The following is a 10,108-nucleotide window of genomic DNA, read 5'->3' as shown; positions in this document are numbered from 1 at the left end:
TAGTGGGCATGGTGGGGTTGGGTTGATGGTTGGACTCGATGATCTTAGAGGTCTTTTCCAACCTTAATGATTCTATGATTCTGTGATTCTATTCCTGCTTTTGCCCTTTCAAGTGCATTTGGATTTACAGTGGTTTGACACGTTTGACTAAAGGCTCCTGGTTGGACCCTCTAGGTTCAATGACATGATAGATAATAAATAAGCACTGGCACACTTGAAATTTCAGGTGAGGGTGTGTCATTCTTAATAAAATTGTGACATCATTGAAGCCTCTGTTATGAGAACTTGAACTAAAACCTTTTCCTATGGTGTCATGTGCCATGGTGGCCACTGTTCCCATGTGAGTTTGTCATGTTGATAAAAGTGTTATAAGTGTCTCTAAATCATCAGCAGGTGGGCTTTCTCAGTCTGCAGAGTAACCTGTTGCAGAGATGCATGGGCTGGCTTGGTTCTTCATGGTCCTTTTAGGGTCATGTTTGTATAGCTCCTTATCTCATGTCAATAGGGTTAATAGTTTTTCCCTCCATTTACAGCCCCATTCTTTGTTCAGGTAGCTTAATTCACAAATGTACAATTCCTTGATGATCTCAGGGTTCAAGGGTGTTCCCTAGTGTCTTGCTTACTACCACCACTCATTGAAAAATGAACCCATTTCATAGATGTGCTTTGTAAGATTCTGTGGTTTCTGTGGAAGCTCGTGCTTTTTATGCTTTGAGCCACACGGAATGGTTGAGGTTGGAAGGGACCTACCTCTACCTCTGGAGGACATCTGGCCCAACCACCACTACATCGTATTTTACAGGCACTGGAATTGGTTGCATGCCAGGGGTTCAAAGGAGCGTAAACGTATATGCTGCCTCCCATGTGTCCTTGTTTGCTCCCTTATGTCAGCCTTGGTGCTTGCCTGAGCACATTCTAAATTCTTTTAGCGTAGTGGTCTGGCAAGCCACTTACACCTTCAGAGAAGAAGAAGGACTGGCTCTCTGTCAGCTGTGCTGAAACAGCTCAGGCCAGGAGGGAGCAGGAAAATGCAGTAGCTGACCGTTAGATCACCATTGCTTGCTGTGGAGCCGTACCTTCGCTCTGCTTATTTCATTATAGAGTGTTGCCATTACTGAACCTGGAATTCTTTGCCGGTCTGTGTGCTAACAAGCATACATAACAGAAACATCTAGTTAGGATAAATACTGTAGCTCAACGTTAGCTCAGGATCGAAATAAGTCACAGTAGTATGTAACCACTTAAAGGTGACTTATCCCTGATACCCATGTTCTAAGGAAACATTTTTTTCTTAATTGGGGTTATTCCAGTCCCTGTCCTTCCCTGGAAATTAAGAGCTAACTGTACTTTGCTGTAGCATTTCTTCTTCTTTGAGTATGCTTAATTAGTTATTTTAGAATCTTTTTACTTAGTTCAGAACTACACAAACAAGAAATACAACTCTTTACTATCATTATAAATGACATGGAAAAGGAAATTGTATGTATTTGGGAAAGCTAGATGATAAGACTTCACTATTTTAATACGTCTGAATGAGACTGAGGTGCTAAAGGTAAATTGTATTGACTTAAGTTTAACAGCGCACTGTTTTCTAGAATGAAACCTAAATAAATGAATTGTTCTGTCCTTTTATAGGAAGAACAGAAACAGCACCCAAATATTTTTGTACGCATGCTTTACTTTTGATCTGAAAAATGAAATTGATGTTAAAAAAAATACTTCCTTTAAAAAAAAAAAAAAGCATAATCCCACAGCAACATATGTGCTGTGATTGTGCTAGATCTGTGACATTAATTTCTAGTCTAGTCTGGTTTGCAGCTATACTGCTATTTAATTTTGCAAATTTTGGATTGAGTTGGATGAAATTAAGCCTAAATTATTACCGACAGTGCACTGTTAATCTCTATTTCAAAGAGCCTCTGTTGGCTCCCCAGACTTGAAGTAAAGTAGCAGTGTAATCTCTAAAATCTTGGGTGAAAAGATTTGTGGACTATTGAAATACTTTGTTTCACTCCTAAAACATGTTCTGGATATTAATGTCATAAAATATAAGAGAGAAGCACGCTCTACTCAAAATAAGTAATTTGTTACTAGGGAGATATTTTGACTTAAAATTTGAGGTAGCTATTGCTTTAAAAATCCTGGGATTTTAATCTAATAGATGGAATTTACCCTTGACTAGGCAAAAAAAAAAGGTGAGATATGCCTAGGAATTAAGAAATCAAGGAAGTACACAGTCTGTGTTAGAGGAAAGCAGCTAATGATGATCTGATTAAAAATGTCTTTCAGACATCTTTCAGCCATTGTCCGTTCTGCTTAATCTTTTTACAGTATTTTTGTGTATGTGTATATGTAATGAACTAAGTACTGAGGTCATCTTGAACTACCAGTATCAAAAGGTTAATTTTAGTTACCTGTCCTGTTAGATTAACTGTTCTTACCGAGGATATCCTAAGGATAACTGTCTGCTTTACCAAATCTTAATGAGCTAGGTATCAGAGCATCTCAGCCGAGGTAGGCATTATTCCCTTTCACAGAGCAAGAAGCTTGGTCAGAGGGAGGTTAATTGATTTTTCACCAAGGTCACAGCAGAAGTGTGTTGCTGAACCTACATTTTCCATCTCTGAAGCTCATGCTGTAACAAGACTTCTGATTTCTGACATACTAAACTTCCCATTCTTACTGGACTGACATATTTTTTCCAGGTCCATGGTGTGAGAGGATTTGCAGAATAATACCCGCATCAGTAAAATTACTACTGAAACACTGCACTAATAAAAACCTGAAAGGGTAACACTGCAGCTTACCAGTCCCACAGTAGCTGCTGCAGTGAAGTGCTTGAGGCAGATGCCTGTAGTAGACAACAGTTGACTTTGTGTGATGTTACAAACCTGTATGAAACTCCCTTCCAATACTTCTGTTTGCATTGCTGCTGTTCTCATAATGGTTCTTCTCTTTGGGTGTTAACTATTTTTGTATGTTGCTTGAATTGTATGTTATAATATACACTTACCATGGCAGTCAGCAGAAACATCTGGCATCTTGATTGTGTCTATAAAAAAAAAAAACCTCAATCATTGAAGTGGTCAAGTAATGTGCCAAACTTAGATGAGATTTGAAAGTTGGGGTGGTATATTTTGTATAGAACACTTAACAGTCAGCTTGAAATCACTTCAGTTAAAAATTGCCTGTGGTAATGGAAGAATGTCTTTTCACCTAGGTGGCACATTTGGAACGAACAGGGCATTACTTAACAGTAAAAGATAACCAGGTGGTGCAGTTGCATCCTTCCACTGTTCTTGATCACAAACCAGAATGGGTGCTCTACAATGAGTTTGTCCTTACAACAAAGAATTACATCCGGACGTGTACAGACATCAAGCCAGAATGGTAAGCCAGAAGTCTTCAAACAGTCATGACCTTCTGCAAAACTCTTGGGGTTTTTTTGGCCTTTTTAAATTGAGGTCCTTTCACTTTTCCTGAAGCTAATACTGTTAAAATGGTTTGGGGAATTGCAATGGCATGGACTTGAGATCTTGTAGATGACTAAAAGTTCTCTTTGTGGATACTTGTTTCTGTTGGTGGGAGTTGTGTGTAAAACTTGGGTGCCCAGGCTCTGCATGCAGTGCGCGGAGAGGTGCTTGACTTAAAACTGGTTATTTTAGTAAGCCTGTTGGGAAGGAGCTGCTTGGAGATGCTCGGTCTGGGGATACGTCCTAGCACCCTTAGGTGCGTACCTAAGTTAAGAATAGATGCCTCTGTTCTCAAGATCTAGGACCTCTCTCGGCAGTAGGTGTCTTAATTTTTCCAGAAGGCTCTGAACAGGATGCAGTGCTTTCTTAAAATATGAAGGAAAGAGGTGGCAATACTGGTACAACCTGCCTCGTCACAGTATTTATTAGCCAATAGAGTGCATATCAACGAAATTAGAGGCCTGATCCTCTGCAGACAAGCAGAGATCTGCATTGTCTTGCCCACCTTTAAGGTTGTACTTAGACTGCCAAGTTGTAAGCTGTTGTGCAGAAGGAGTTTAAAGATTCATAAGCCGGAAAATGTAGCGCATACATATACATTGTCTGTAGTACTTTAATGGAAAAATAGGTGTTTGAATCCTTCCTTAGAAGTCTTTTTCTGAACAGGCACTGTGTAGCCTTGTGGGAGTGGGATCCTATGGCCTTGCTGCATTTTTAAGCTTAAAAGAGCTAAGGCTGAACTGCAGTCTTGCACCAACTGCTTTTCAGGTGGGCTTCTGTGGCCTGTGGATTTGGACATTAAGCAGGAGGTCTGACTGTAGGGGCTACTATGGCGTGTCCTGAAGCAGCAGTGCGGGTCTCTAAGGATCATATGGCCGAACAGGAGCGTCTCGCTAGACTCGAGCGCATGCTTTACTGCTTTGGACTTGGGCACTTGCACAGGATGGGACAGAGATGTAAACCTGTGTGCGTGTGTGTAAACTTTCATTAATCTTTAGAATCGCAGAATGAGCTGAAAATAATGGATAACCTTTGTTTCCCTCAGTTGTAGAATTTCTGTAGGATGCATCTTAAAGTTTGAGTATTAGTAACAAACCTTTCCTTTTTTGACAGGCTGGTGAAAATTGCCCCTCAATATTATGACATGAGCAATTTTCCACAGTGTGAAGCAAAGAGACAGTTGGATCGCATCATTGCCAAACTTCAGTCCAAGGAATACTCGCAGTACTGAATTTATGCTTTGAACTGAAGTTATTCAGAGGACAGCTTTAAGAGATGAAAGGATTCAAAGTTCAAGTTGTGCTCTTCACTTTGGTTCAATAATGGCCTTTATTTGAAAGCTTTTTAATTTTTCTTTACAGTAAATATTCCATTCTGATTTCATAAATTAAACATTTATGCCTCCCTTTTGTGTTGACACTGTAGCTCATACTGGAAAAGCTGATCAATGTTTTGCAGTTTATTGAAAGTAGTTCTATATATAACAATGTTATAAGCATTTCTTTAGAAATGGTTGAAAATGCTTCTAAAAATGTGATTATCGACCATGGTATGCATGATCGTTGTAATTGTTGACATTCCTTTTAGAAGTTGTGAAATGTTACAACTTGTGCTTATGTAGACACAATCTTCAGCTTCAGTACAAAGGTACTGACTTCAATAAAGTCTATTTATACTATTTTTTTGCCACAGTATGTCAGTATTTCTATTGTTTTGATCAAAATGTGAGAAGCCATTTAGTCTCCCGTTAAACTGCTGTTTTATTGACATGGCAGTAGTTTAATACTTTAAAAGCTTAAGCCACCGCAATTATGGTGACATCAATGTAATACACACAATGTTGATCCCTTGCAAACCTGTTTAATTTATGTATGAAACTTGTTTAAAAACGAAATGCATGCAGAATTTTTTTGGAGAATGCTTTCTTCAGACATGCTCCTAGATATCTCTTGGACAGAACTGTAGTAATACGTCCTGTAAAGTGAAGTGTCTGTGGCCGGTTAGAAATCACCCTGCTGGGCAGTGGTCAGATACAGTTTGAGATCAACACAAATAATACTTAAGTGACACTGTAGGTCAAATTACATAGCACCATTGTCATTTTGTAGTGATTTTTAGTGAAATATGACTTGACAGCATTTTGAATTTGGGAAAGGTAATCCCATGTGGAATTTATAGTAAGATTTGGATCAGAGGGCTGGAGCAGCTCTCCTGTGAGGACAGGCTGAGAGAGTTGGGGTTGTTCAGCCTGGAGAAGAGAAGGCTCTGGGGAGACCTTATGGCAGCCTTCCAGTACCTGAAGGGGGCCTACAAGAAAGCTGGAGAGGGACTTTTTACAAGGGCATGTAGTGATATAGGATGGGGGTAATGGCTCTAAACTGAAAGAGGTTAGATTTAGATTAGATATGAGGAAGGAATTCTTCACTATGAGGGTGGTGAGGCACTGGAACAGGTTGCCCAGAGAAGTTGTGGATGCCCCATCCCTGGAAGTGTTCCAGGACAGGTTGGATGGGGCTGTGAGTAACCTGGTCCAGTGGAAGGTGTCCCTGCCCATGGCAGGGGGGTTGGAACTAGATGTTCTTTAAGGTCCCTTCCAACCCAAACCATTCTGTGACTCTCTGATTTTAACATATTTGGCCAGATTTCAGCTTTTCCTCTCCCTGGAATACACTGAGATTTGGTCTTTCTGGCAAAGAGGAGCTGGAGCAGCTCTTGCTGAAACAGGTTCCCCTAGAATGGGAACTGTGTGCTGTTGTGCTGTAAGGCTGAAACAAAAATAGGTTATGCTTGGAGAGCTGGCAACTAACCTCAGTTATAAGACTAATCTTAAGCACTGATGTTTGGGATATCCTATTTAAATCATAGCAGTTGGCTACAAAATTACTTGGAATCAAAGCAACTTGAGGATTCTCCTCTAATTCCAACTTTTTTTCTAAAATGCCATCTATGAGGGGGGAGTGGAGAAGTTCTGAAAACTTTTTTTTTTGTTAGCAATGAAAACAGTCTTGTGAAAGAAAACATGTCTGAAGATGAAAATTTGAGTGAATTTATAATATACAGCAGGACTTGTGAGTTTGCCCCAAGTTTGATAAGCAAGTGAGGGAGTGGGGGATCTCCCCGTCTTCAGGCGTTGTGGGATGGGTTTGGACTTTCCTGCCCTATGAAATTTTCAGTAGGAAGGAGGGGGAGGTTGGCTCTTCAGAAAATGTTGAGCTGAATTAATTTTTTTCTGACTGCAGTTACAAGAGGTTTTATTTAAAAGATGGGGATCCCGAATTTAAACAGTTTGACTTCAAACTAGTATTCCTAAACATACAAATGTTTGTTTTACGAATTCCTGCTCTAGGATAACTCGAGTTCAGTATTTGGGTTTCATGACGGCTTGCTTATCGTCCTTCTGGAGGGTGGGGGAGCTACTTTGTGCAGTGGTAAAAAATGGCTGCTCCTCAGGTACAAATGTCTCTGGTATTCACGTGCAGCCTTCAGCTAACTGGTGTAGAGCCACCTTCTGTATGACTTTTCTAGGTATGGCAAGGTCCATGAACGCAGCCAATTCTCAGCATGAAATCCCTCGAGGACCCCAGAACCAGCTGGCATAAACTGCAGTAGCTTTGGTACTTGCGAATGGGGGAGCAGATGGCTGTGGCTGTGAGTGGAACTTGACACGGGAGAGACTTTGGCCTGGTTTTCTTTTTTTCTTCTTTTAATTGTCATACCCACAAACTCAGCTTGGGCCTTGACAGCCAACCTGGGATCTTTCACTCTATCTTGGCCACCAGGAATGCAAATACTACAGGCCAAATTAATGTCCTCTGACAGCTGTGCAAGCCTGCCATGGTCCAATTAAGTCAGTGACACCTGTGCAATCCACCTAAAGGTGCTGGGGTGCACCTGTGTCACTGGCTTAATTGGAAGGCTGTCGGGTGTGCCAGCTGCCACTGGGGACAGAGCAGGCCCAGTGCCCTCTCCCCTCCTGGCAGCAGGAGCACGAGCTATGGGAAGCAGCTTGGCTCTTGGGATCCCACTGGGATCTGGGGGCTAGCTCTTCGAGGAGGTACTGAAGCTTAAGCACCTTGGGAACCCAGCGGGTTTGATACTTGCGTGACATTTATATATGTCATCATGATTCCCTGGAAAACACTTCTCTTACTGAAGAACTGACAAGCAAGGCACTTGCAATACTTCAGTTTAGGACTGAAGCATTTTCTCATGCTGGACTGTGTGTGCTAAATACACAGTTGTTCCTTCACGAGCGATCATGTAGTGGAGCATGGCCCTGGGGTTGGAGCGGGGAAGCTCAGTGTCTTTGTGCAGGCATCGTGCAATTGCTGTTCTTCTGCATGGTACTGATTCCTAACAACTGAGAATATTTCGGGGTTTGGGGCACTAACATACAGTATAGGCTCACTGAAATCACTGTGGACACCTTAGAGTTACTGCAAATTTCACTTTTTTTTTTTAAAGATGTAATTTTAGAGCCATACAGCAGTGAGAAGGGAGCAAGTTACCTGCGAAGTAACTGGCCCTCTCTGGAGAAGTAATGAAAGGGACAGCATGGCTTCTTGGAGAAAGACATTTTCTAGGTCCTAAAGGGAAACAGTGTCAGGGAAACGGGGAACCTCTTCGTAACTACAGGTATCTCAGGGATACAACAGATGCATGCAGAATAACTTGGTTTTGAGAATAGCCCTGGTTTTTCGTAAGTGTTGAAAGGCAAAACCTCATTCCCATTTTTCTGGTGGAAAAACTGCCAAAAAAGGTTGTCTAGAGAAACAAAAGGAGACCAAGAAGGAGGTGTAGGAATGAGGCTGCTTTATGAGCGTGTGAAGGTCACTGCCTCCCTCTTAGAACAGTTGAAAACACCCGCAGTCCTGCTCATCATCATCAGAGCTTTGGTTTTGGCTGCTTAGACTGCAGTAAATGGGGGGAAAAGTTGGAAATTGCAAAATATACAGGTGTTCGCTTATGTCAAATAGAAATTCAGCTTCCCCTGCGTTTTGTTCTGTGGAATGCCACAGCTGACTAAAAGACCCTGTGGCTCTTTCCGCTGGTTTGTGGAGTGAGGGATCCTGAATAAAGCACATCGGCTGCCCTGACCAACTTCAGCTGTTGGCTCTTCTGCTGCGTTCCCTGCCTTACTGATGTTGCTTCAGAGCATTCAAACGACTAGGTAGTCTGTTAGGGTGTAAGCGTCTTTATTCTGGAGTACTGAGGAATTGCTCCCTTAGGATTAGTTGGTTGTCTGCTTCAGAACAATCTGAAAGGAAAAGCAATGCTTTGTTTACTTACAGTGAATTTTTTTTTTTTTACCAGAGGAATTCTGGTGGTTTTTGAAAATACGTGGTTTGTATAAAATAAACTATAGTGTGGGACTTTTGAAAATATAGAATGGATTAGATGATAGGAGAATAGTACTAAGTGGAAGGAGTATATTTTTTGAGAAGAGGAGAGTCTTCCATCTTAATCGTGCTTCTGTATAATACCTCAAAGCAGTAAAGGGCTAATATTGATGTGAGGTCGTAACTATGTTTAGGTTTGTTAGATACAGAGGTAGTTACTGATGACTGAGTACACAAAGCTGTGTTTAGGTACATAGCTATTAACGTTATGGAGGCATGAAGAAGTGACCAGTTATACTGTGTTTAGACTTGTAGGGATTTTCTAGCATTTAGAGTTTTTGTCAGAGAAAAGAATAAATGGTGATGTCATGCTTTGCTATGTCCTGATGTCATTAAAAACCCTGAACTCTTGCTTTTGGGAGATCTGTATATACCCCAGTGCAAAAGAAAGTTCCTTTTGGGGTTACAGGAATGTATTAATTTCTTGTACCTGTATTCATTCACTGATGTTGAAGTGCTGTTGGTACAGGCCAGTTTGTGTTGAGGTGTTCTCTATCAGTGCGGTCAGCTTTGCCTGACAGAGCCATACCACGATTTCTGATCACCTCCTCCCTTTTTGGATCAGGGCTTGTGAAATACCGTTAGTTTGTGACGTGTAATTTTCAGCCTGCACCGTGCATATTGCACAGTGCACCGTCCAGTATGCACGGTGCGTATTGGAAGCTGCTCATTATTTGCCGTAAGAAATGCAGTGTAAAAAAAAATGCCGACATTAGCTTTCAGTATGTCATTTCAAAAGATACCTTAATAAAAGTCAAAGGGCAAATTGTTTTCCTTCCACCCAGTCAACCTACAATTATTAATTTGTATTCAGATTGCTACAGTTTCCTTCATTTTCTGACAGTTTAGCAGTAAAAAGTCATACCATACCATGATACTAGGAAGCAGAGAGTTGTATTCTAAAGTACGTGAATTCATTCACTTACTGTAATTTGTGAGGGATAGCCATTTATTTTGCTTTTAGAACAGCTGAAGGTTTTAATAATAAACATCTTTTACTATTGGACGTATAATCTTGTATCAGTACTCTGACCTTTAAAATTATTTAACTTCAAGACTATGTATGGGATGTAAGATTTATGTGAAGCAGAGAGGGGAAAAACGATCTGCTTGGTCAACCTAGTTCATTTTTCTACTACTACATCTTATGCTGGTAGCTTTCTTTTGTGGTACGCTTCCTAGGACTGTTCCCATACAAAACTGGGCATTGGTCCCCAGTAATACAAACGTCAGATA

The 10,108-nt window shown here is 40.9% G+C and overlaps 1 protein-coding gene across 1 annotated transcript in view; it reads left to right on the top strand.

Moving 5' to 3' along the window:
* DHX15 (DEAH-box helicase 15) overlaps window positions 1-5,151 on the top strand; it is a gene marked incomplete at its 5' end in the record, with an annotated part of 46,971 nt that extends 41,820 nt beyond the window's left edge. Inside the window, 2 exon segments of the mRNA XM_009272290.1 lie at window positions 3,221-3,390; window positions 4,587-5,151. Of these exon segments, the coding sequence (XP_009270565.1) occupies window positions 3,221-3,390; window positions 4,587-4,704 (288 nt within the window).
* Between the last annotated feature and the right edge of the window lie 4,957 nt (window positions 5,152-10,108).

This window comes from Aptenodytes forsteri, unplaced genomic scaffold, assembly GCF_000699145.1.
Source record: "Aptenodytes forsteri isolate BGI_AS27 unplaced genomic scaffold, ASM69914v1 Scaffold333, whole genome shotgun sequence".
NCBI lineage: Eukaryota > Metazoa > Chordata > Aves > Sphenisciformes > Spheniscidae > Aptenodytes > Aptenodytes forsteri.
This window is presented reverse-complemented; position numbering and strand designations above follow the sequence as displayed.